Source organism: Microtus oregoni, unplaced genomic scaffold (assembly GCF_018167655.1).
Source record: "Microtus oregoni isolate MIOR12 unplaced genomic scaffold, Mior012 000037F_ref0000500, whole genome shotgun sequence".
Lineage (NCBI taxonomy): Eukaryota > Metazoa > Chordata > Mammalia > Rodentia > Cricetidae > Microtus > Microtus oregoni.
In genome coordinates this window covers 8,790,907-8,817,682 of record NW_024543096.1, presented here as the reverse complement: position 1 = coordinate 8,817,682, position 26,776 = coordinate 8,790,907, and the positions used below count along the sequence as shown (strand labels likewise).

General features: G+C 43.4%; 1 protein-coding gene across 1 annotated transcript in view; it reads left to right on the top strand.

The window, feature by feature from the left end:
- Neb (nebulin) overlaps nucleotides 1-26,776 on the top strand; it is a 182,217-nt gene that overhangs the window by 40,184 nt on the left and 115,257 nt on the right. The window contains exons 30-52 of the mRNA XM_041631527.1: nucleotides 1,638-1,736; nucleotides 2,498-2,602; nucleotides 2,683-2,790; nucleotides 4,337-4,648; nucleotides 4,728-4,934; nucleotides 5,737-5,841; nucleotides 6,514-6,621; nucleotides 8,434-8,745; nucleotides 9,852-10,058; nucleotides 11,988-12,092; nucleotides 13,842-13,949; nucleotides 14,786-15,097; nucleotides 15,720-15,926; nucleotides 16,342-16,446; nucleotides 16,602-16,709; nucleotides 17,254-17,565; nucleotides 18,668-18,874; nucleotides 19,944-20,048; nucleotides 21,011-21,118; nucleotides 22,319-22,630; nucleotides 22,758-22,964; nucleotides 23,503-23,607; nucleotides 24,555-24,662. Of these exons, the coding sequence (XP_041487461.1) occupies nucleotides 1,638-1,736; nucleotides 2,498-2,602; nucleotides 2,683-2,790; nucleotides 4,337-4,648; nucleotides 4,728-4,934; nucleotides 5,737-5,841; nucleotides 6,514-6,621; nucleotides 8,434-8,745; nucleotides 9,852-10,058; nucleotides 11,988-12,092; nucleotides 13,842-13,949; nucleotides 14,786-15,097; nucleotides 15,720-15,926; nucleotides 16,342-16,446; nucleotides 16,602-16,709; nucleotides 17,254-17,565; nucleotides 18,668-18,874; nucleotides 19,944-20,048; nucleotides 21,011-21,118; nucleotides 22,319-22,630; nucleotides 22,758-22,964; nucleotides 23,503-23,607; nucleotides 24,555-24,662 (3,972 nt within the window). The remainder of the gene's footprint in view (nucleotides 1-1,637; nucleotides 1,737-2,497; nucleotides 2,603-2,682; nucleotides 2,791-4,336; nucleotides 4,649-4,727; nucleotides 4,935-5,736; nucleotides 5,842-6,513; nucleotides 6,622-8,433; nucleotides 8,746-9,851; nucleotides 10,059-11,987; nucleotides 12,093-13,841; nucleotides 13,950-14,785; nucleotides 15,098-15,719; nucleotides 15,927-16,341; nucleotides 16,447-16,601; nucleotides 16,710-17,253; nucleotides 17,566-18,667; nucleotides 18,875-19,943; nucleotides 20,049-21,010; nucleotides 21,119-22,318; nucleotides 22,631-22,757; nucleotides 22,965-23,502; nucleotides 23,608-24,554; nucleotides 24,663-26,776) is intronic.

Below are 26,776 nucleotides of genomic sequence, written 5' to 3'. Positions count from 1 at the left end.
ATCTTTTAATTACATGGTCTTCCTCTGCAAAGACATGTCACATGTTAATGGCCTCTTGACCTGTTGGTGGAGGTGTGGCTTGCTTCTAGCTTGAAATACTTCTGTGTAATGTAGCTGTTGAAGGCTCTTCTTTAAAAATTGTGCCCTCGATTATAGTCTTGATGGCTCTCGCATAGTTACAAATTGCCACTCAGGCTTAGAGAAAAGGCAGTGGTCATCCTGAGCATCTCCCTATGGACACAGTGTCTGTCCCCTCTCCAGCAACAGCTGAAGGCACACTGTTGTCACCTGACCACATCACCAGGGAAAGGGGAGGGTGTGAAGGACAGAGGTGCAAAGTAAGGCCTGTCACCGTGTGTTGGGAGCAGTGAGACCCCAGATCCTGAATTTCTTGTAATCCCCTGATCTGAGTGCCTACAGCTGCTCTGAGCACGAGACCTTCAGGAGTTCCTGATGGCAGGAGAGTGGTTTCTGGTGGGTTGGGCTGGGGCGTGGCTATCTCTGTATAATCTGCCCCTGAACAAATAAAGGGGGCATTCCTGGGGAATTCAAGGATGACCCGTGTCGCTGTGTGTGTCTGTGTATTTTAACCTCCAGCTCCCTTGGTCGAAGCTCGCGAACTGGGTGCCAGCGCACAGAGCGCAGACATGGGGGTGCAGTGCGCGGCAACCATGCTCAAGCCAGAAGTGTTCTCGCTTCTGTGCACTTTTGTCTGGTTTGGGCGAAAGCATTTTTGCCTTCCCAGAAGTCTTTCAGGAAGTGTCTTCCAGTGCTGGTAGTTTTCAGAAGTGTGGAGTTGAAAAAGCGGAGTTAAAATATATGGAAAAGTTGCAATGTACAGTATGCCCCAAGGATGGCGACTGGGCAGATCGGCAGAGAAGACAGGCATAGAAGGAGTGACATTTTGTCAGCTCCCCCATGGGGCTGCCTTCCCACAGGCCCTCTTTCTTTCTTTTCCAGCACATCAGTGTCCCATACATAAGAAGCCTATGTATACGCAATAAGGCTGCAAAGCGGACATGTTCTCTGCCTAATTAATCGTTAGCTGTTGCTAATTGATCCCTCAACCAGAAAACTCCTTTGCTCCAGCTGCTGATGAAGTTGTTAGGGTTGTGTTAAGTCACTCTAGTATTTAAGGGAGAGAAACAAGAGGGTCAAGAGTTCAGGGCCATCCTTGGGTACACACTGAGATTGAACCCTATATTACATTAAGACCCTGTTGTTGTTGTTGTTGTTGTTGTTGTTGTTGTTGTTGTTTTAAAAAAAAGAAACAGCCCAAATATTCTTGCTTGTTTTTCTGCTAACCCCTCCGAGACCTCTGTGGTGTTTCTGGCTCAGTACAACAGAAAGCCCCTCTTTCACACCATAAGCAAGGCATCTGAGGAGTGCAAACATGCTTCCGGGGAGCTGTGACTCTCTCTCCTCCACACACTGCCCAATGATGACACCAATTTAAAACCATTCAGTTCTGTATCGTGTAGGTATTCATTCTCATCCAAAGTAATCGGGATTCCAGGACTTTCAAATTGAGAAAACCCCTCTGTGTCTTTCCAAAGCAACTCTCCAGGAATTCTCATTACAGGGCCTATAGTAAAGAATCAGTTTTAATTTCTTTTTTCTCGTTTTGATTCTCCTAGAAAAAATACCGCCAGCATCCAGATACGCTCAAATTCACCTCGATTGAAGATGCTCCTATTACAGTGCAGTCTAAAATTAACCAGGCCCAGAGGAGCGACGTAAGTGTCCAGCCTGTGTGTGCTTTCATAACTGTTTACCAACATGAAGGAACCTGCCCTTGAGTGCACTGGTCACCTGGAGCTGTTTAACCATCTGAAGGGCCTCTTGGGGCCAGCTGTAAATTCCCGCTGCCCAATGATACCACGCTCACCTAATCATAGCTTTAGAGTATTGCGTATTCTATACCAGCAGTCCTCTACCACTAAGGGAAGGCTCTCGGAGGGATCAGTGAGAGGGTCTTCTTTTACTGACTATGGTAAGGTATCTCTAGGAAGACCAGAAAGAATGAATGTAGGTGCTGGGTCCCCTGGAGATTATATCTTAAGTCGGGGCTAAGAGAGACTATATAGAATCAAAACCACCTGCGAGTCCCTTTAGACTCCCACAAAGTCTTAAATAGATTATTGCTGTGTTGTGACCTGCTAGCCTGCTCTGGCTCAGGGAAGTGGCTGCAGGTTAGCATTTCCATCAACTCACTTCCCTGGTTTGAGGTCCTCCAGGCACCTGCTACCTACAGCCAGAGATTCCTAGCCAGTGCTCGGAAATCTTGTCCAACTGTGTGCATGCAATGAGACCGGCCTCCGTGCCGCTGCATCAGGGTCCTAGAATGTACGGAGGTTTTTGCTGATGCATGACAGGACAGAACAGAGAGTGTCTTTCTTAGCATCACCTTGTGACAGACACACCACCCTAAAATTGTTCCCCAGTGCCATTAACTGTCTCTCCACACTTGGTGTCCACGTGGTTTCTCCTCTCCTAGATCGCTTACAAAGCCAAAGGGGAGGAGATACTGCATAAGTACAACCTGCCCGCGGACCTGCCGCAGTTCATCCAGGCTAAAGTGAACGCCTACAACGTCAGTGAGGTGTGTCTAGCGCTGCCCTGCACACCCGGCCTTTACTCACATGGCTCCGCAGTCCTGCTCAAGGGGTGTTTCTCTTGCAGAGCATGTACAAAGCCGACCTGAAAGACTTAAGCAAGAAAGGGTATGACCTGAGAATCGACGCGATTCCCATCAAAGCTGCCAAAGCTGCCCGGCAGGCTGCGAGCGACGTAAGTCCAGCCATGGTCACCTGCATAACAGGGGACCTAGTGGGGTACCCAGAAGTCAGCACATATGGTGTCCCTGACTGGAAATGATTCTATACAGAAAGAACCCTAAAGAGACCTTAGTATTCTCGGAGGTCGGAACTGGTATAACTGTCCACTTGTGAGTTACTAAGAAGACTTCAAATCACTGTGCAAATTTCTGCATAAATCCACATTATTTTAATAAGAACCTAAGAAGAAATTCAAGTTGTAATAGCTTCTGGATGGAATAATTTTATCTCTAATCTTTATTAATTTATGTGATCGCCTCTTTCCCTCTCTTCTCTTTTTCATCCATTACATCTATTTCTCTGGGAAATTCAAGTGCAACTTCTGATTGAAATGAAATTTTTATTACACTACTGTAATTACAATACAGCTTTAAAAGAAAAAAAAACAGGAGCTGGAGAGATGGCTCAGAGGGTAAGAGCATTGCCTGCTCTTACAAAAATCCTGAGTTCAATTCCCAGCAACCACATGGTGGCTCACAACCATCTGTAATGAGGTCTTCAGGCCTACAGGCATACACACAGACAGAATATTGTATACATAATAAATAAATATTTAAAGGAAAGAAAGAAAAAAACCAAACCCAGATGCCCCTTTTCTGAAAAACCCTTCTGAAAGGTCTCTCTGACCCTTTCTCATGGTGGATCCTCCAGCCACCCCATGCCCCACATCTTCCTATACTCTCTCCTGTCTGCTCTGGCTTTCCCAGGATCCTCTGCAGGCCTCCCCAAGAATCCCCAGTCCCCCTCTGTCTACAATTCAAAGCCAAATGCTATTCACCATGACTGGCTCTGGGTTTCCTTTGCAATAATCAAGGACTCTGAAAATGTCTTTTAGTTAAGAGTTGTCAAATCCTCAGCGGCTCCAGGGCCCTGGCAGCAGAGTGTAATTGGTGAAGAATGGAAAATGCTTCCTTTTTCTTTTCATGGCATTTACTTATGTCTATGGGGGGAAAGAGTGTGAAGAATTAGTTTTGTCATTGATATGAATTAGGGTTCACATCAGTGACAAGCTGGATCCCAATCTCTTTTGGGCGGCAGAAGTAGATACAGACACTCAAGGCTCCTAAGTGGTGTTTTATTTTACCATATTACATAGGAAGTTGACAGTTTCTATCCTCAGATTTCATATCCATAGATACCTGTGGACTGGAAAGACTTTTAAAATTACATCTGTACTAAACACTTAAAGACTTTTTCCTTGTCATATCTTCAAAATGACACAAAACCATTTATATAGCAGTTACAATTTACTAGATATTATAAGTAGTCTAGAGATGATTTGAAGTGTACGCCGAGAGTGTGCAAAGGTTACGGCTCATATAAGAGACTCGAGTATGGGTTGGGCTTTGTGTCAGCACAAAGTGGGGATCCTGGAACCAATCCCCTTGTTATGGGCAGACAGAAATGTCTAGGAAACTCAAAACTTTCAAAGTATGACCTCACTGTTCAGTATCTTCAAAGCGACATTTCAAAATATGCCCCCCCTTCACTCGCAATAGGTCCATTACAAAAAAGATTATGAGAAGGCTAAAGGGAAAATGGTTGGATTCCAAAGTCTCCAAGATGATCCCAAACTGGTCCATTACATGAACGTGGCCAAGATACAGTCAGACCGGGAGTATAAAAAAGACTACGAGAAGACAAAGACCAAGTACAACACCCCTCACGATATGTTCGATGTTGTGGCGGCTAAGAAGGCACAGGATGTAATCAGCAATACGAACTACAAGCATTCTCTCCACCACTACACCTACCTGCCGGATGCCATGGACCTGGAGCTGTCCAAGAACATGATGCATATCCAGAGTGACGTAAGTGCCGTGGTCCCCAGGTCAACCCCTCGGCTCCCAGAATGGGCCCGGCTCTCATTCCTCCTCTCTGTCACTGCAGAATGCATACAAGGAAGACTATAATACCTGGATGAAGGGCATTGGCTGGATACCGATTGGAAGTCTCGACCAGGAAAAGGTGAAAAAGGCAGGTGATGCCCTGAGTGAGAAGAAATACAGGCAGCATCCAGACACGCTCAAGTTCACCAGCATCGTGGACTCCCCAGTGATGGTACAAGCCAAGCAGAACACGCAGCAAGTCAGTGATGTGAGTACAGAGGAAGATGGTTTGTGTGTTTGTGTGTGTGTATGGGGGGGTACTTTTTAAGGGGTGAGTGCCTACTTGATGTGCTTACTCTTATGCCAATGCCTTCATTACTAATTGAGCACTCTGTGCATTCAATGTTAAAACTCTGGGGGCTGGAGAGATAGCTCGGTGTTGAAGAGCACTGACTGCTCTTGCAGGAGACCCCTGTTTGGTTCCCAGCACCCACATGGTGGCTCACAACTATCCATAACTCCAGTGCCCGCTCCTGACTCCGACAAGTACCATGCATGTGGTACACAAGCATTAATGCAAACAAGGCACTTACACACATAAAACAAATAAATTTTAAATTGTTAAATAAATAAAAAAGAAAATTAAAAATTTAGCTTAGGCATTTTTTTTATTCCCCAGGCACTAACATTTTAAAACTGTCATTTTCCACTGCCATTAGAAGACTGTCTTACTGGATACATTTAGAAATATTCTATTTACTATCCATACATGGATATATGGTGTTTAGAACCAACCTATACCTCCCAATCCCTTTCCTACTGGCCCCTGATTGGATACCTTCGACTGGTACAAAAAGTTTTATTCCAAGGCAGGTGTGGTGGCACACACCTTTCATCCCAGAACATGAGGGTCTAAAGATTTAGGCCAGCCTAGGCCACATAGCAAGATCCGTACAGGAAAGAGGAGACCAAAGACTCTACAAAGAGCCAGTCCTTTCAGTGGGCAGTTAAGGCCTTTTCCCTTCAGCCTGGTGTGGAAGGGACTTTATTCTTGTGTCTGTGTATTGCAGATCTTATACAAAGCGAAAGGAGAAGATGTGAAGCATAAGTACACTTTGAATCCCGACCTCCCACAGTTCCTCCAGGCCAAGTGCAATGCTTACAACATAAGTGATGTGAGTAGCGTGGGTCTCTGGCGGGGTGTGAAGACCTGGTGTGGCAATAGACAGATCTGTGGAGTGGAGAAGCATCTGGGTGATTATCCAAGTCAGCTTCCCACTCTTGGGTCCCCAGCAGAGCACGTCTCAGGATGGTGGCCTCTTGACTCAAGTTGGCTCATGGCATGGAAGGCCCTCTTCATGGGGTGTAGCACTCTTATATAGAGCACATTGCATGTTCCCCTAAAACTTCTGCTTTGTTTTCCAGTTGGCAACAAAGAGGGAGAGGGATTATAATCCTGCAGGACAAAAATGAAAATTAATGAAATTCTAATTCAGTGATTTCATTTTTTTTACAATAGCCTTAAATTTTTTAATTATGTAAATATGGCTGCCTGGTGTCCCCTGGGCCATCCTTCATAGTTTCATTTCCTCCCTTCTTCAAGTCTGGTTTTTAAGCATCCTTCTTCTTTATCTGCCAAGGCCAGACTTAGGTGAACAATCAGCGAGAGACCCGTGATTTCATGCTGGATTCAAATGTGACCCTTTGCTGATGTGACTTCGTAGCAGGGTACATGCGATGCGTTCCTTATCTCACATACACGAGGGAACTAAAGAAGCCAGCGGCTGAGGGATTCTTGAGAGGATGGATAAACAGTGTGCTGACTCCCTTTTGCTTTTCTACCCCAGGTCTGTTACAAACGGGACTGGCATGATTTAATAGCTAAAGGCAACAACGTCCTGGCTGATGCCATCCCCATCACAGCAGCCAAGTCCTCGAGAAACATCGCCAGTGACGTGAGTAAAGATTTTAAGTGACTACCTTTTTTTTTTTTTTTTAAGTAATTGGATACACGCTTGCTTGGGTGTACATATAAAGTAATGATGCCCAAACTCACCTTAAAATGGTGTTTTGAAAACCTGCCACCATTTCAACATTGTTGGGATTTGTTTTCTCAGATGACTCCACTTAGCAATGCTGTAAGTCTAACAATGGCTTTCTCCCCCGACTCATGATGAAAATTCCCTTTGCTGACTCATTTCCTTGACAGTTTGCATTTATTTCCAGTGAGAGCATGAAATGAGTGACAGAAACATGTTAAGTTCAGATGCCTGCCTGCATTACAATTGCATTAAAAAAAATGGAGGATGTTGCATATCAACAGGCATTCCCTAAGCCAACTAAGACCCCTGCCTTTTTTAGGATATGATGGTGATCATTTCAGTCAGTTGGTGCCATTTCATCTATCTTAGGGTTTTTATTGTTGTGAAGAGACACCGAGACCACAGCAGATCTTATAAAGAAAGCATTTAATTAGGGTGGACTTGCTTACAGTTTTAGAGGTCCAGTCCGTTATCATCATGGTGGGAGCATGGTGGTGTGCAGGCAGATGAGGTGCTACATCTTGCAGGAACTCAACTGATGGCCACACTGAGGGAAGCTTGAGCAAAAGAGATCTCAAAGCCCGCCCCCACAGTGACACACTTCTTCCAACAAGGTTACATCTCCTAATAGTGCCTCTCTCTCTATGAACTGTTTTCTTTCAAACCACCACAATCTATAATACATGCGCGCGCGCACACACACACATACTTCTCATCTTTAAAAACACATTTTTAGTCATTCGCTTCTTGCAGGGGTCACTGTCATGCTCTATTCCCAGGGCTACAATCTTGACTTGAGAAAAGAGAAGAAACCGACTGTGCATACAATCCACATAGAAAAGAAGAGTATAAAGTCACTCCAGCTTTCCTGGCAGGGATGGACTGAAAATGCCACCTTCAAACTTTGCAGACAGTACACATGAGTCTCAAATGCACTCCTGATTTAAATTAAAAGTGAAAGTCTGGAGTGTGATTCTGTCCCTTCCTCCCACTGGAGCCCTTTCTAATATAACAAGTAATTCCTTGGTAACCCTCTCACCTGCTAAGTCCTCGCTTATGAATTTACACTACCAGTGCTCAGTGTTTGCAGGGTTCGGTAGATTTGATTTCTCTTGAATAAATTTCGAGGGTCTGAGCTATTACGGAGCAGCTCAATCTGCATCTCAATGACGGCCCCCTGGCAGTGAAAGACCTTGAATAGATTTGCTTTGGGTTGGGCTTTTATGGATGAGAAACACCCCCCCCCCCAGCAGTTCCTGGCTTTGCCAAAGTGCCTTCCTTTGCGGTTCCTTCAGTCCCGAGCTTGCAGAGGGTGCAGTGGATGGAGGGAGGGGGTGAAGGCCCAACTGCTTACACGGATAGTCCCATCCATGAACAGAAATCACAAACTGGATTAGAAAAGGACACGTCCCTATGGAGCTAAAAGACATTAGTCTTATGTTTGGAAGATAGTGTGTTCATATTCTGGTAGATTTTAAAAAAAATAATTCTGTATACAAATCATCTGTAGGAGTCAAGCAAAGGGCGTGGAAATTGTTAAATTGATCATGGAATTGCCTTGAAGTTCTAGCCGAGTTTAGGTTTTGGTATGATTTTTCTGGACGAGATGAGGTGTGTGTTTCATGAACACTCATCCAGAAAGTCATAATGTTCTGTTTACCTTTGTGTGTGGAAAAACGTTTTTGTACCAAATGGCACTTGGCTAACCAAGTTCTGTCTCCACAGTATAAGTACAAGGAAGCTTACGAGAAGTCAAAGGGCAAACATGTTGGTTTCAGAAGCCTGCAGGATGACCCCAAGTTGGTCCATTATATGAACGTGGCAAAGCTGCAGTCAGACCGAGAATACAAGAAAAACTACGAGAACACCAAAACCAGTTACCATACCCCTGGGGATATGGTCAGCATCACTGCTGCAAAGATGGCCCAGGACGTAGCCACCAATGTCAACTACAAACAACCTCTGCACCACTACACATACCTGCCCGATGCCCTGAGTCTCGAGCACACGAGGAACGCTAACCAAATCCAGAGCGACGTAAGTATGCGTTACCCAACAGACCCAAAGACATTGATCATTTCCGTTCATCTTATTTGGCTTAAAAACACAATAAGGTAGCCGGGTGGTGGTGGTGCATGCCTTTAATCCCAGCACTCAGGAGGCAGAGGCAGGCGGATGGATCTCTGTGAGTTCAAGGCCAGCCTGGACTACAAGAGCTAGTTTCAGGACAGGAACCAAAAGCTACAGAGAAACCCTGTCTCGACAATTTAAAAAAAAACAAAAAACAAAACACAATAAGGTACTTGAAAAATATACATTAGAATAAGCGGCATTCATTTAAAAAACTTCCGAAGCTACATTGTTTTTCTGACTTTCCATGCTTATAAGTATTGGCATTGTGTCTGTTGACATATGAATGAAGATGGGACCATGTTCTTCTCATGAGATGGGGCACTTTGCTTCTCAATCAGAGGTACCCTCGTGGGTCCACTTCAGTGGTAATCACTGGATGATGCGAAATTAAATTCCCAATGCTTTCAGAATTCAGGGATTTTTTTTTTCTTTTTTAAACTCAAGGTCACCCCATCATCCATGTAAATCCATGCCGTGAGTCATATCAAATAAACCAGGAAGGTTCTGCTTGCAGCGTGATTCATAGAGAGCCGCCCAGGGAGCTGTTTAACATTCAGGGCATTTCTTTCTGCAGAGTTCCGTAATACTTGTTCTCTGTCAGGGGAAGAAATGGTTGGTATTCCGTTATTGAGCAGGCTTTGAAAAAAAATCTCACTACCCAGCTAAGGTCAGAAATAACCTGGCTGGATAGTGTGGGGGAAACTCAGACTTGCGAAGTTTCCAGTGAAAATTAAAAAGAAAGCCCAATTTATGGTCAAAAATCGACAAACCAGAATTCAAACAGCCGTGGAAGTGCATGGCCTAGATTCCCTTGTGTGTTGGATCATGCACTCCCACAGCTGATCTGCTTCCTCTCATTTCCAGCTCCTGGTAATAAGCCGAATGACAGACGAGATACAAGCGCAGGAGAAATAATTGCTTTCATTTCTTTTGTGTAGCATTGCAGCTCCCAGAAGCTTCCCTGAGTATTCCCAAGGCTACCTTCTCATAGGAGCTTATTCTTTCTGCAGAATGTGTACAAAGATGAGTATAACAACTTCTTCAAGGGCATTGGGTGGATCCCCATCGGCTCCCTGGAGGTGGAGAAGGCCAAGAAGGCAGGCGAGGCACTAAATGAGAGGAAGTACCGACAACACCCGGACACCATCAAGTTCACTAGCGTGCCTGACTCCATGGGCATGGTGTTGGCTCAGCAGAACACCAAGCAGCTAAGTGATGTAAGAGGTTCCCCTTTAAAGGTTTAGTCCCCGAGTAAACCCTGCAACCAAGCCACTTCCCCCATGCTCCTTCTCTCAGCGTAGGAGGATGCATCTATGGTTAACACAGACACCATTTTCAGAGGTGAAGGCACAGATTCTACTTTGGAAACAATGTTGAACTTGAAGGCGGGGAAAATAGGATCTTTCTAACTTTGCTATTTTTTCCCAACACAGAAAGTCTGGGCTATTCATATGATCTGCTCGTTATACACGGGACATGAGGGTTCCTAATAACATCGTCAACTTGGTTTGAATTGTAAAAGCGTCTGGTTGCTCCGCAGTAGTTCTACCAGCTACGTGGAGAAATGGCACAGTGTCCTAGTCCTTTTGTAGAACAGCTCGTTCTAGGAGGCGCTCTTCAAATGAGGCCTCTGGGGAAGAGAGAGTAGTTTATGTCTTGTCCTCATTTCTGAGAGCAAGTGCCTTTTCTTCCAGTGCCCAGTGTGTCATATCACCTCATACTTCCAGGGTTCACTTACAATGCTCCCAGAAAAAGAAGCAACATTTAAAGCAAAGCCTATGTTTGTGTTAGCCTCAGAGGTTAGAAAGTAGAGAGCTTTTTGACTTGCCTTGGACCTGTGGGTCATCTGTGGGTCTTGTCCCTTCAGGGTAATCGCAGCTCTTCTGTTACTGCAGTGTTTAAGGATACGTTGTACTTCAGTGCTCATAAATGCCAGGGATTCCCTTGTGCTGAGGACAGTGCCATTCCTGGTTGTAAGGGAGCTGCCTTGGAAAATGGTACTCACTGTTCTGTCTGCTCCATCTGAAGAAGTCCCAATAGAGACTGCTCTTTTGTTTCGTGGATGCCCAGACCCAAGCAATCACATAGAAACTAAATTATAATACTATAGTCCAATGGCTTAGGCATATTCCTAGCTAGCTCTTACATCTTAAATTAACCCATTTCACAAGGCTGTGGCTTACAGGTAAGATTCTGGTATCCTCCTTCAGCAGTTACATGGTGTCTCTTTGACTCCTCCTGCTCTCTCTCTATATCTTTGTTTGGATTTCCTACCTGACTTTACTCTGCTAAGCCATTGGCCAAAACAGCTTTATTCGTTATCCAATAAAAGCAACACATACAGAAGGCCATATCAAATCCCAAGGTCAAATCCCATCAGCACAAACCTAGATACTCCAGTCAGAACTGTGGTGGTGATTTTGGATGTGACTCCCTCCCTGCCCTCCCCATATCCTATATCTCTGCCAAGCCTGTGTCCTTGTCCTAAGTAGCCAGTTTGCTGCAGGGCTTGTCTTTTTACTGTCACCAGGCAGAGTTCCTTGTCTCTCGTGTGGATGACTGCAATGACTTAGTCTCATTGTCTGGGATCCCCTTGGGGATGAAATTAAAATTCAAACTCATTACCTCGAGTGAAGAGACCTCTGTCCCATGGATTGCTCTCTCTATCTAATCCTACTTCCAATTGCCCTGAACTCCTCCACGTGGCCAGGCCATTTCTTGCTTTAAGTCCTAAACACTGCTCTTCTTCCCAGAATGCTCCCTTCTACCCAAGTCTGAGTACACATGCTACCTCTGCCTTCATTATTGTCCAAGTTTTTCTGGTATGGTTGTATTTACAACATTTTGCCAATTTAGCTGTAGTTTATAGTTTACATGTTTATGCAAATACATGCCTCCTCTATTAAACTATAAGCTCCAAGAGGAGATCTCTGACTTTTTTTTTTTCACCTTAAACACAGAACCTACCACTTTACCTGGTGAGGTAAAAGCACAAACATATCTACTCCGGCTCCCTAGCTGTGGTGTTGTATGCATTTGTCTTGTGTTTGGGGAACACCAAGGACAGCCATCCCTTTAAAGTCACGGCTACAGGATCAAGCTCCTACCGTGTCAGCTCATAACATTGCGTGCTTCTTTCTTTGCAGCTGAACTACAAGGTGGAGGGCGAGAAACTGAAGCATAAGTACACGATGGACCCCGAGTTGCCTCAGTTTATTCAAGCCAAGGTCAATGCCATCAATATGAGTGACGTGAGTATCTAACCTGGTGCCCGTCTAACATCTCTTATAGGGACGTCCCTTTCCCAATTCTGGGTAGTTCTTTTACTGAGCCGTTCAAGGAGAACAAACCAAATGTAGACCATTTGAGCACCCAGAGGGGACCCTTATACAGGCAACAGAGGAGCAGGGGGTCACTACAAAATTTTACTTAATGTATACTCTTTTTAACTATGAGCTGTGACTCACTAGTAGATGGTAAAACCAGTTCAGAAAAGTAATATTCCGTTTAAAAACAAAACACATTACAAAGTCTAGCCAAGACTGGAAAGAGCAGGTTTATAGTCTCTTCTGTGCAATTTTGTTTCAACTCTTTATTAAAGCTTCTGGAAGAGCTCAGTTCCCTCTGTGAGTGTTGGAACTTTTTAAAGAAACTAGTTATTAGGTAGTCTGGGCATGTAATTGGTTACTATGTTTAAACCAGGATTTATAAAGACAGGAGTTTATAATGTGCTTGTAATATTAGGAGCTTGGGACACTGGCCCTTGACATTGAGGATAACAATCAGGAGTTTGAGCCCAACGCAGGCAACATAGTGGGACCTCGTCTCAAAAATAAAATAAAACAAAAAGCAAATCAAATAAATAAATCTAACATTTGGATTCTAATTTTAAAATAGAATTAAACCTGAAAAATATCTTTGTTTATTTTATCTATTTTTGGACAGGATTCTCATTATGTAACCCTCGCTAGCCTAGAATTCCCTATGTAGACCAAGATGGCCTGGAACTCATAAAGGTCTATCTGCCTCTGCCACCATGCCCAGCAATGCTCCTGTCTTAATGACAGTGTAACTTTAAAAAAAAAAAAAAAGCTTAGTTACTATTCTCAACATTAACATTTAGGTACTCTTTTATCTTCTGAATGTGCACGGTTTCTTTGGTAATCATCTCTATGATTTTGGGCCACTTAAACTTTTCTCTTGTAGGCCGGGCGGTGGTGGCGCACGCCTTTAATTCCAGCACTTGGGAGGCAGAGGCAGGCGGATCTCTGTGAGTTCGAGACCAGCCTGGTCTACAAGAGCTAGTTCCAGGACAGTCTCCAAAGCTACAGAGAAACGCTGTCTCGAAAAACAAACAAACAAAAAAAAACTTTTCTCTTGTACTACAGCATTAAAAGCATTTTAACAGGGGCTGGAGAGATGGCTCAGTGGTTAAGAGCATTGTCTGCTCTTCCAAAGGTCCTGAGTTCAATTCCCAGCAACCACATGGTGGCTCACAACCATCTGGAATGAGGTCTGGTGCCCTCTTCTGACCTGCAGGCATACATGCAGACAGAATACTGTATACAAAAATAAAAGCATTTTAACAATGAAAGCTACAGGATTGGTACTGTATCTTAATTTTAATTTTTTGATAACGACTTTCTCTTACTTTGAAATGCTTTATTATGAGAAGTTTGTCACAAATACCATGTTCTCAAATGAGAGAATAAAAACACAGGAATTTGTGAGAAGGTTTTGTTGTCCTACATTCTCCCCTTCCTTTGCTCTGTCGCACAAACAGACATTCTGTCATTACTTGAGATTACACCATGTATTGCTTGGTGGTTTTACATTGTTCTTGTTGAATTAGATTTTGTAGCAGGCACACAGGTGATGAGCCAATCACGTAGCTGCAGGTTCTCTACATAGCAGGGAATGTAGATGTCTGGGATACGTTTTTGTCCGGTTTCCAATCATCTTTTAACCATGTCAAATGATAACCCCTTTCTTTCCCACAGGCTCACTACAAAGCAGACTGGAAGAAAACCCTTGCCAAGGGTTACGACTTGAGACCAGATGCCATTCCCATTGTTGCCGCCAAAAGTTCAAGGAACATTGCTAGTGACGTAAGGAAACCCATGAATATTTTATAATCTGCATAGTGTGCTTGAAATCTTGATTATAGAGGGAAACACATGAGAAGATTACAATATAGGAGAATTTCCTTATTTCATGAGTGCCAAGGATATTTTCTCATTACTTCACTGAAAATATTTTTTTCAAAACTTCATTAAAAATTTACAGATACATTTTCTTTTTAGTTGTGGAAAATTTGAAAGTCTTACTCTTTTCACCGTGTGCTTAAATTTTTTTTAGATTTTTGTCAAGATAAAGTCTCCATTTCAAAAGAATATACTGTTTTAATTTGACAATTTATTTACACAAGAAACAAATCCAGTGAAACAAGAAAAACTGGGAAGCATTGTAGGTTAGATAACAATGTTTTAATTGTTTTTAAATTCTATATCCTGGTTGACTTGATGTAATTATCATAATAGAGTAAGAATTCATTCATTTTCAGGCCAATACTTTAATTTGGAGTAGAGTTTTGCTGAAATGGAGTCCTGAGTCCATAAATACTCTTTAAAGGTAGTCTAAATTACTAATGGAAATGAGGTAGAAATATACAACTGCTTAAGAAATAAACTTTTCAGGAACCTTTGGGCACATTCAAAGAATCTACTAACGGACAATCTAGATATAATTTGCAAATTATTATATTAATTTATTATTCTCAGAACAAGTCTTACAGTCATACATTAGAAATATTTTGCAAGTTGTATATTAAAATACTAAAAATATCTTAGGTATTGTCAAATTCAGACTGAACTTGGCCTTTGTATAAATTGTTAAATAAATTCGATTTCTGTCAAACTTCTGTCTGGCCCTCTCTTCCAAATAGTGCAAATATAAGGAGGCCTATGAGAAATCCAGAGGCAAGCAAATCGGCTTTCTCAGTCTTCAGGATGACCCTAAACTGGTTCACTACATGAATGTGGCCAAAATACAATCAGATCGCGAGTATAAGAAGGGCTACGAGGCCAGCAAGACCCGGTACCACACACCTCTGGATATGTTCAGTGTGACCGCAGCCAAGAAGTCTCAGGAAGTTGCGACCAACGCCAACTACAGACAACCCTACCACAACTACACCCTCCTGCCCGACGCCTTGAATGTGGAGCACTCCAGGAACGCCATGCAAATTCAGAGTGACGTATGTGCCAGTCCGTTAGCTGGGGTGCTTAGTTTTCTGTTTCCATGGGTGTGGGGAAAGAACTAGGGTCACCAGAGACATCTTCATCTTACACCTGACCCAGGGAGTGAGAGACTTTCATTCATGTAACTATAATGACCCATCGTTGTACAAACATTGTGTGTATGTTAGACCACCTATGATGTAGTCTGTGAAAAAAACTAAGATACACTATAATCTTTCCAATGCAATTTTTAAAATTTCACCCTGTTTTGTTGTTGCTGTTTGTTTTTGTTTTGTTTTGTTTGTTTTTCAATTTAGTCTTACCTAATTGTTTTCAGTTTAGCCCACCATGTAGTCCAGGCTGATTTTGAACCCACAATCCCATCTTAGCCTTGTGAGTACTAGGATTATAGCTGTGTATCATCCTGCCTGGCTAAGAAAATTAGTTTTAAAACAAATTGTTATGTTAGGATTTCCAGTTAAAACCACCGTGAATGCAATCACTTCCATAACCACTTTTTTCTAAAAGACTGTAATGAGTAAATGCTAGGCGTTCCCTTCTCTTTGTGATAATATGTCTTATAACCAAAGAAACCCAAGGTCTGCTTTCTGAAATGAACTTTCTTTCTTCGTGATAAAGAATCTGTACAAATCTGACTTCACCAACTGGATGAAAGGTATCGGCTGGGTTCCGATAGACTCCTTGGAGGTGGAGAAGGCAAAGAAGGCTGGAGAGATTCTGAGTGAGAGGAAGTATCGCCAGCACCCCGAGAAGCTGAAGTTCACATACGCCATGGACACCATGGAGCAGGCACTTAACAAAAGCAACAAGTTGACTATGGATAAGGTAAGAGCCCAGGGCCCAGCCTCAACCTGAGAAGCCCAAAGGGCCCTTTGTGAGTCTTCAGCGCTTTTGTCTCATGGTTAGGGGGAAGGAATAGGTGTTGTGTGTGTGTGCATGCATGTGTGTGTATGTATGTATATGTATGTATATATCTATTTATGTATGTATATATGTGTATATATGTATATATAAATACATGCACACACATTTTTAAAGGATGTTATGGATTTCAGCTTCTAGAGAGCTTTTATTGACACTTTGCCTAGACTCCACCTGACTGTAAAGTGGACAGGGCTCTCTTGTCTAATGATAATTTTTCTTATCATCAAGCTTAGCCTCGTCCACCATGGCCTCCTTCTTCTCCCATTATTACAAACCTGTTCCACTGTAGTGTCATGTACCGACCTTCTCTTTACAGAGGCTGTACACGGAAAAGTGGAACAAAGACAAGACCACCATTCACGTCATGCCTGATACTCCAGACATCTTGCTCTCCAGAGTGAACCAGATCACCATGAGTGATGTAAGTTTATCCTTTGCAAAGAAATAGGGGGAGGATGCTGAAGGGAGTTAACGCTTGTGGGATGTCTGTCTTTTACGTGCCCGCCGTGTTGGAATCAGGAGCTCTGTTGTAACTGAAGTCCCACCTCCCTGTTGTTTCTCTGGTTCCTGGCTTAGAAACTCTACAAAGCTGGCTGGGAAGAAGAGAAAAAGAAAGGCTACGACCTGAAGCCTGACGCCATCTCAATAAAGGCTGCGAAGGCCTCTAGAGACATTGCCAGTGATGTAAGTGCTGCCACGGGAACACGTTTAGCATGAGTGACGGTGCAGACAAGCCAGGCTTATGCCTGACCGTGAGGTAGGGTCAGCTCACTGGCTGGACACACTACCCCAAGATGCTTCCCTTCACGCAGGCCAGATACCCTCTAATCATTTTGCTCATTGTTCAAGGTAAAAATGATAAGGTCTTATTAAAATAAGTTATGCTTAGTATTTGAATTCAAAAGACAATTTTAAGAAAATTTAAAGGTGTGATCTATGTGCTTTACCTATGAAGTCCCATAGCCAGCTCTCATCCTAAAGATATACTAAGGATTTGCTGTCCTCTGTGTTGACACAGTGAGGGAGTGAGGACCAAGACACTGCTTCTGAGATCCCTGCCCAACATTTGAAGTACAGAGCCATTGCTTCTTGGCTCTGCTGCCCATCTCTGTCTCAATATAGGAAGCTCTAACTTTCTTCACTTACACCGAAGTTAGGAGCACCCAGTGAATCACATTCTCTTACCTGAACCATTTGGATCATCGCCATGTCTCTTGTCTGTCCGCAGTACAAGTACAAGCAGGCTTACGAGCAAGCCAAAGGGAAGCACATTGGCTTCCGCAGCCTGGAAGACGACCCCAAGTTGGTGCACTTCATGCAAGTGGCCAAGATGCAGTCAGACCGGGAGTACAAGAAGGGCTACGAGAAATCCAAGACGTCCTTCCACACCCCGGTGGACATGTTCAGCGTGGTGGCAGCCAAGAAGTCCCAGGAAGTAGCCACCAACGCCAACTACAGGAATATAATCCACACCTACAACATGCTTCCGGATGCCATGGGCTTTGAGTTGGCCAAGAATATGATGCAGATTCAAAGTGATGTACGTGAGAGTGATGCTCGTTTGTAGAGCCATTACCCACACCATAAACAGCTCATGGGTAACCTACATCATGACATCTCAAAAATCCTGAAATAAATCCACATGCTGTTTCCTGAAGAGGGAGGGGTCTTATTCATCCCCTTGGGCTGAATTCATTTTTTTCTTAATGGAAGAAAAGTCTGTTCTAGAAACTAAAATCTAATCTTTCACTCTTGGTGCTGTAGTCGTTGGTGGTGGTGGAGGTCTGCAGCAGCAAATTGATTTGATTTTCGAGAGCACCCATTGAAGGAAATAAGCGTAGCAAAGGGAACCAAAAGTGTGAAAGGCTCTTGGTCGCAGGGTGAAAGGGAAAGGCCAGCGTGGTGGTGTATGTCTGTGGTGCCCGTACTCGGGAAGCCCTGGCTTCACTTATGACCAGTTTTCCTCCACCACCTCTGTCCTTGCAGTTGCCTGTGCTGCCCACGGAATGTTGAGGAGGGGGTGATTGAGGAATCCCTGGGAACGGATAGAGGGGAAGACAGAGAGAAAGATTTCAGAGCCATTATCAAATAATATACATTATAAAAATAAACACAGACCACACCAAGCCAGGCCTAGAGTTTCATTGGACTAGGAACTTGGGCTATGAATTTCCAGGGAGACACAGCCATGTCTAAATGAAAGTACCACACACAGTTACAGGGAGACATGTCTCAGCAGAGGGGGAAACCCCACACAATTGTACCAAGTGCTAACAGGTTTCTAGTGTGCATTAGGAAATCATAACAATAGTAGAAGATCAAACGCTTACTGCTGGAGACAGAAACCTAGATTTCAGAATTAACCTATCCATGAGGGCATCTGGACCAATTTATCAGTCCGGAGAGTGAATCACATGGCAGATGTATAGTTCCTCACACGTTCCCTTTAAGAAGGCGTCAAGAAAAACATCAGCAAGACCTTTGCTCATTTGTCATTTCTTGTGTGGAGATGTGAGGAAAAGGTTGGCGTTTCATATGCTGCAGGTTGAAAACAAGAGGAAATGAAGGCCTGTCACATACACGTTCGTGATCCGTGCACGCTTGCTCTCTTCTGACCATTGTTTTATCTTCCTCTCTGGTAGAATCAGTACAAGGCGGACTATGCTGACTTCATGAAGGGCATTGGATGGCTCCCGTTGGGCTCCCTGGAAGCAGAGAAAAACAAGAAAGCCATGGAGATTATCAGCGAAAAGAAGTACCGGCAACACCCAGACACTCTGAAGTACTCCACGTTGATGGACTCGATGAACATGGTTTTGGCTCAGAACAACGCAAAAATCATGAATGACGTAAGTCTTGCAGTGGTAGAGCTGGTCTGGCTGAGAAAGATTCTAATGACTAGCTGTCGCCCTTCCACTAGAACTCCACCAGCCCTATAAATCACAAGCCACATGCATGTGTGTTATAGCCCAATATAATACAAACAAATTAGTCCTCTAACACTGTCATGTTTGCAGGTACTCAGTGGCCCTGTTGAGCTTGGGGCTACCATACTGATTTATGCAAAACATTTTTATCATCACAGAAAACTCTACTAGCTAACACTGGGCTAAAACAAAGACGAGCCACAGACAATATGACAGAGCTATGTCATTCATTGTATCTATGAGCAAGTGCATATTAATGTCACATTTTTATCAATATTTATCATATTTACCCTACAGAAATCTCTGTGTGTGCCAAGACACACGCGTGTGTTTCTTACAGGTTAGAGGTTCTGAAAAGTGATGTCAATATGGAATTTGAGTCTTTCAGGAATTTTTTTAATGATAGTACCTTAGAAATATTTTAAATATTGGCAAGTGACGCTAAGTATGACATACCTGTAGGAGAGAGGTCTCAAAGTGAAGGACCTGCAATGCGGATTCAACACAGCCTTGGCCAGTGACCAAGAGCAGATGACCAAAAGTGGGTCCTCCCTGGACTAGAAACCTGAGCGGCACATGTTCAAGCACTAGAAACAGACTGGAAACTACAGATTCATGTCTGTCAATGGAGAATTGATTAAACCAGTTGGATCATGCCTCTGCAGTTTTCTAGAATGGAGAGAATTCTTTCCAGAAGGTTCCAAGATGTCTGATCCATATTTTGTGGCAAAAAAAAAAAGCCAGCTCTAAATATTATATGTTCTATGATTTTACTTTTATTTTGAAACAGTATGCTTAGAAAGCTCCAGGAGGGGAGTGTCCATCTCTAGGCTTAAGGCAGAGGGATGGGACACTTTGATTTTCTGTCTTGCACCTTCTTCTCCGTGTTTTTTTCACTTAGATCCTGAGACCTGTATACCACAATAATGCGCATATGTATAGTGAGATCTTTTTAAAGAGTTTTAAATACCACCTTGTACTTTCCCCCCAGCATCTCTATAGACAAGCATGGGAAGCTGACAAGACCAAAGTCCACATCATGCCTGATATCCCCGAGATTGTTTTGGCAAAAGCAAATGCAATTAACATGAGCAATGTAAGTATAATACCCCGGGTGCCATCTTTCTTTGTCGCCTGCTCCCACCAGTAATTGAAAATTAACTCACTGGTGTCTCTTAATTTATGAGAGAGAACACTTAAAAACTAGTAGACTATTTGCACTTTGTTAAAGTCAATCAGTGTCTTTCCCTCTCTGATCTTTGCTCTGCTAAAATTTGGAGCAGGGCTGTTAATGACGGCTGAGACAACAGCTGTGGTTTTGAAGAACTGTTGGATTTCATTTGGGGACAGCCCCCCTTGAACTCAGACTTGGCAGGAAGAGAAAGGTTGGGAGCCGGAAGAGAACCCCTGACTTTGAAAACCCTCCACTAAGCTGTGGAGACGATCCTTTAAAAGGGTTAAAACAATAGAAAGAAAGAAAAAAAAATGAATGTTTTGAACAAACTGGGACAAGCCCTACAATAAGGCACGTGAAACTGTTGCTAGAAAAAGATTTGATGTTTAATTTCATTTCCTTCTTTTGCTGTCCCTGGTTGTTGGAACTCCTCCAAGATTAGCGGCTTTTTCCTCTTCTTTGTTTGAATTCCACAGAGATTTGGAATTGCTGGTGTTTTTTATTTGACTGTGGAATTCATGCAACTATTTATATAAGTAAAAGAGGCCATTGTAAAACTGGGGTGCTCTTTTGGCACGTGAAGATGGCTGATGTGTAGTCTTTCTTTGCTTCTAACGAGCAAGGAAGAGTTGGCTGAGCTTTATCATCTTCACGAAATCTTTTCAACCTCACAGCAATCAGGATCTTTCCTTTAGTAATGATATACTAAAAGCACATTTGAGCTCGAGTAATTGCTTTATTTTGTTTTTTTCCCCCCACACATAATGATGTTCCTTAGAACATTCAACCATCGACCCACCAATACCACATCTGCCAGGCAGAAAGTCTTGCTACACAGCTAGTCAGCCTTACAGACTAAAGCTGGGTTTCTCTTCTCTTTACAGAAACTCTACAAACTGTCTCTGGAAGAATCTAAAAAGAAAGGCTACGACCTCAGAACGGACGCGATTCCTATCAAAGCCGCCAAAGCATCAAGAGATATCGCAAGCGACGTAAGTGTGAAGGGTGGCCAGGAACCAAGCAGAGAAATAGAGCCACAAACACAGAGTACATTGCAGTACGAAAGCAGAACATTATCCCATGCCTGAGAGCCATAGACTCCCTGTGCTCCACAAATGCCTCTTAACAATGCTTGTGTCTTCTCTGGCCCTTCTGGGAAAATGTACAAAGACACAACAGGATTCTGATCATGCAAGGGCACTCACAGACCTCAGCATCCCCCTCAGGAGGTCTAGGTGAACCCTCTGCGTGTTGGCATCTGTGTTCTCAGCAGGATACTTTATGTAGTGTCACTGGGCTTTTGATCATTGATGCTGATGATGGCCACTCTTTAAATGATGAGGAAACCTGCAACCTAGTTGTTAAAACATTAGTGACTTGGCATCAGCTGTGGTAGGTGAACTCAAGCCACTGAGACGTATGAACCCTATGAACTAGGGCTTCCTGCAGCCTGAGAAAGTTGGTGGACCAGCACAACACTGTCATAAGAAACTTCATCCGTGCCTCAAAACTCTGCTCTCAGAAGCGTGTAGTGATGAGGCATACCAGGATGCGCTCTCTCCTTTGCCCTCCCGTCCTGCATCCTCCCTTTCCCAGTCCCTCCCATTGCTGAGAACCCCTAGTTCTTCCTCTGATACACTGGCTCCTCCCCTGTAACCTTCACACTCAACCTCAGGAAGAAAAGACTAAGAAGCACAGTATGGGCTCACTCTCTCTCCTCTATGGAAGCTGGGTAGAAATAGCAACGTTTCTCCTTAGTTTTGTCAGCTTGGAGAGAAAAAAAAAAAATCCTGCAGAATATGAAGCTGCTCCAAAATCATGCTTTGCGTTCCATACATGAGCCGGTTTTTCAGCAGCAGGTGACTGACTGGTTTATTTCCCCGGCAGCACTGGACTGCTTACACAAAGCTCATTTTTTTTTCCCTCTTTTGCTGCGATCTCCCTGTAACCACAGAGGGTGAGAGCAAGGCAGCGTAGTGCAGGGGGGTGTGCACCCCAGTCCTCAGTCACCCCAGGAAGTCACTCAGTATGTAGCCTTGCATCAAATGGGGCCTGCGGTAAGAACTCTGCTGCCAGGCTCATAAGCAAACGTCAGAAATGTGTTTGGTCCACAGCGGAGCCGTGCACAGCTACCGGCTTTATGGAACGCAGATATTAACCCTAGAATTGTTCTTCACTTATTCTCTTCACAGTATAAATACAAGCACAACTATGAAAAGGAGAAAGGAAAGATGGTTGGCTTCCGCAGTCTGGAGGATGATCCCAAATTAGTCCATTCCATGCAAGTGGCTAAGATGCAGTCTGATCGGGAGTACAAGAAGAACTACGAGAAGACGAAGACGAGCTACCACACCCCTGCCGACATGCTGAGCGTCACAGCTGCCAAGGACGCCCAAGCCAACATCACCAACACTAACTACAAGCACCTCATTCACAAGTACATCCTCCTCCCAGATGCGATGAACATCGAGCTGACCAGGAATATGAATCACATCCAGAGTGACGTAAGAGAACCTTCCAGCTCAGGGGTGGTTGGGTCCCCGGCGTAGACAGAGACACTGCAGTTTTATATACCATATTTTAGTGTTTTATCTGAAGAAGTAAAGGCAAGTGTGTCTCCTTTCTTTATAGAACGAATATAAGCAAGACTACAATGAGTGGTACAAGGGGCTTGGCTGGAGCCCAGCCGGTTCTCTAGAGGTGGAGAAGGCCAAGAAAGCCACTGAATACGCCAGTGACCGGAAGTACCGCCAGCATCCCAGCAGCTTCCAGTTTAAAAAACTGACCGACTCCATGGACATGGTGCTGGCCAAGCAGAATGCTCACACCATGAATAAGGTAGAGCGAGCACTTCTCTTCCTCCTTCCCAACCAAGAAGAGGTCAACAGGCTATGAGGGAGTTGAACTCAGGTCCCGTATTCTAGGAAGTGGCAAACGATTACAAAGCGTGGCCCTGTACCACATTTCAATGTCTGTCTCTTGCAATGCCTTCCCTTATCATTCTAATAGGGGTAGAAATTGCCTATGTTTTCAGTACATTTATCCTAAGTACTCTCATTCCATTCTAAAGATGAAAAAGATGCAAAATATTATTTTTCCAAAACTGACATTAAAGCCAGGTGTCACAGAACACATCTGTAATCCTAGCAGCTGGAAGGCTCAGGATCTCTATATGGATGGGTAGATATCGATACACTATTATATGTATTGTCTTCCTTTAGAAAAAGCATATGAATCTGTTCTTAACGTCTCTTCTGAATCGCATTTTTCCTTTTTCTAGTTCAAGCGAAGTGTTTTTGAATATTCTGTTTATCTTCTTTCCTGTTTATCCTTAACCGTTATTCAGACTTAAAATGTCTCTTCTCCCACTTCCTAGCATTTATACACCGTTGACTGGAATAAAGATAAAACCAAGATTCATGTGATGCCCGATACACCAGATATTTTGCAAGCCAAGCAGAATCAGACACTGTACAGCCAGGTAGGTGAAGCGTGCACGTTGGCGACATGCTTTTGTCTCAAAGCATACTCACTTCAAAACTGATGTAATAGACAGCTGGTGTAGATGCTGAAGCAACGGGAGCAAATCAAACTCCTCATTCTAGAGGGCTCTTTCAAGACCCTGTTAGGAGCCAGGGCCCTGGCTGTGGGCTTCTAGGAGGCAGGGGCTACATCTGTCCAATCACCATGCTCATTGCTCTTAGTGCAAAGGGGAGTTGCCATAAATAACAACTGAAATATAGAGTTATGTCAAATGAACCTGATGTAAGCTTTGACTTTGTTATCTGTGTGTTCCTTGATACTGGAAGAACCACCTATTCTGAAGTTTGTTTTCGTCCCTACTAAAATCAGGACCTTAAAAGTACCTGTGACATTGGATGGCCATGAGCAACAAATGAGAGACCCCCATAAGGTGCACAGCATAGCACCCAGGGGGCAGAGAGTCCTAAATGACAAGTTTGCTATGGCACTTTTAATACATCACCAGTTTGACTGGAACAGCTAGCTCATTTATTGAAACTTCCAAAAGGTGTTGATTACTTTTATCATGTAGGTAGTTGAAATGGTGTGACCTGATTTTCTTTTTTAATTATTTATCACCAGTGTTTAATAAAACAGTGGGCCCAGACTGTTAGCTGCTGGAAGAAAGCTACCTTATAAACCCCGCAGGACTGGATTGTGGCTAAATAGTAGATGCTGTGTCCAGATACACCATCAGCCTAAAATGAAATGAAAGACTAAGCTAGATCCCCTGATGCTGTCGGTGCTGAGCACTGAGCTATTGTTATCACCTGCTTGGTTTTATCTGCGTGTAGAGTCGGAGTAGTTGATTTTAGGGTTCTGTATTCACTCTCTATTCACACCTGGGCTTGTCTGCAATTTTAACATAGAAGAAATAGCACTAAATAGAGTCTCTTTACTTTTCAGAAATTCTATAGACTTGGTTGGGAAGAGGCTCTGAAGAAAGGCTATGATCTCCCTGTTGATGCAATCTCTGTCCAGCTGGCCAAGACGTCAAGGGACATCGCTAGCGACGTAGGTCCTGGTGGGGGCAGAAGGCTGCACTTACAGCTGGGTGGGCCATGGGGTGTTGGTTACCTTAGACATGGACTTCTGTTCCTTCACCTCTTTCTACCCTAGCTACCCAGAATTGTCTTTTCCCTCTCTTTCCTCAAATGTCTAACCACCTAGTGGGCCAGATTCTCTGGAAGACCCAGGGCCATGAGGCATTTTTCCAGATAGTACAAAGAAGCTAGACATTGTGGGGCTTTCATGCTAAAATTAATATTCCTGTTTTCTGTTGGTCTATTTTAGACAAATTGAGGCCAGATAATAAATCAACGTTAGCAACTGATGTTGACAGTTTTGACCTGCGTATGTCTGAAAATTAGCCATCAGTCACTTTAAGTTAGCCCCTCCTTGCAGTTGCATAATTATAGCAAATTAGCTCTAGGGTTGAAAGTCCCAAAAGGCTCACTTTACATTCTGTTGACCATTCAGAGATCTGGTTCATAGAAAAATGCCATTTGTGCCCCAAAGGGCAGATTCCTCATATGGCTGGAAAAGTTGGAACTTTTGGTGAACACACTACATATGGCCCCCATATTCATTCAGTTTTGTATAAAATGTGTTTCATTTGCATATAAATAAATATTTCATTTTGCTCATCCCCAAAACGCACTAGAAGAAATTCAAATCATCCTGGGTGGTCGAGCTAGCTCTGTGGGTAAAGGAGCCCAGAATCTGAGAAGAAATTCAAAGGATACAGGGAGGAAATCTATCTAATTCAATTGTGGCACTCTAGAAATACCAGGAAATAATTTGGACTCTCTGGCTTTCAGATCAAGACCTCATTAAATCGAACCGAAGTAATGATGAAACTACATGATAAAACCAACTCATTTTCCTTTAGTGCTGTATGCTAATGAGAACCTAGCAATTGAAAGGGCATCGACAATTTCCCAGCAACCCAGTGGCCAATAGTTCCTCATTCCTTTTCTTGCAAATCCACTTGAAAGTTCGCAGTTAAATTAGCTACGTGTGAACTTTCCCACCACAAGAGGAATTATTTTCGCTAGCAGCTCCCAATGGCTCTGTACCATTTCATAGGATTTTTGAGGCAAGCTTTAAGTGTGTAATCGTATAAGTTAAATGAACAGAATTTAGAGTTGGGAGGTAGAATGGTTATTCCATTCAGTCCTTTGCCAACATCTGCCTTCTCTTCATGCGTGGTGTGGAGAGAGGATGAAGTGCTTGGATCCATGGATACTCACACGCAGAGGAAGGGCATGGTCCTTAGAGGAGGAGTTTTCTCCACTGGGCTGTGCTGAGTTATTATCAGACTTCTTACTGTTGGTGTGAGGTATTCTATCCATCAGTGCCAAGTCTATGTTCTGGAATAGCACAAAGTAGTTTGTTTCTTCTTCTATTTGACATTTCTTCAAACATCTGTCTCCTTATTCTCCTTTGGTTTAGTTTTGGAACTGTGTTGGTCTTCTATGAGCAGTTCATTCTGTCTGTGATTTATTTTACTTTGTCGTCTTAAAATAGTGTGTCAAATATTAGTGTTTTGTTGAGACAGGAGCTCAGGCAGCTTAAATAGGTTTCTGGCAAAGCTTATCTGTGCTCCCTACAGAGAGATTGGCTCTACTTTTTTATAAGCAGTTTTGCCAGACTGTCCATATCAAGGGCTGTGTTAGGTAGGTTTATATGACTCTGATCAGAACCCCTCACAGAGACAAGAAGGGAAAGACACTGTGATTTGATTCAGTTCCCATCATGGCAAAGAAGGCAGGGTGAGCACCTCGGTTTCTGTCCCTGCAAACCAGAAAGCTGAAGATGGGAGAGCTGACAGTCAGCTTTCTCCTTGTCCTTTTTCATTCGGAACAGGCCCTGGTCCATGGGACTCCATGACCCACATGCAGAATGGGACTTTCCCCTTCTGGAAATGCCCTCACAGATACACCCAGAGGCATACCGTCAATCTTTTAGATGATTCTATAGTCGCTCAAATTGATAATGCAGGTCAACAATCACAATGATATAGTCAACTTCAAATCCAGAGTAGTTGAAATGTATGTATTCGGAGGGAGCAAAGCCTATGTCTGTGAGGCCCACTATGTGTTCAGAGACTAACATTAAGTTACCAT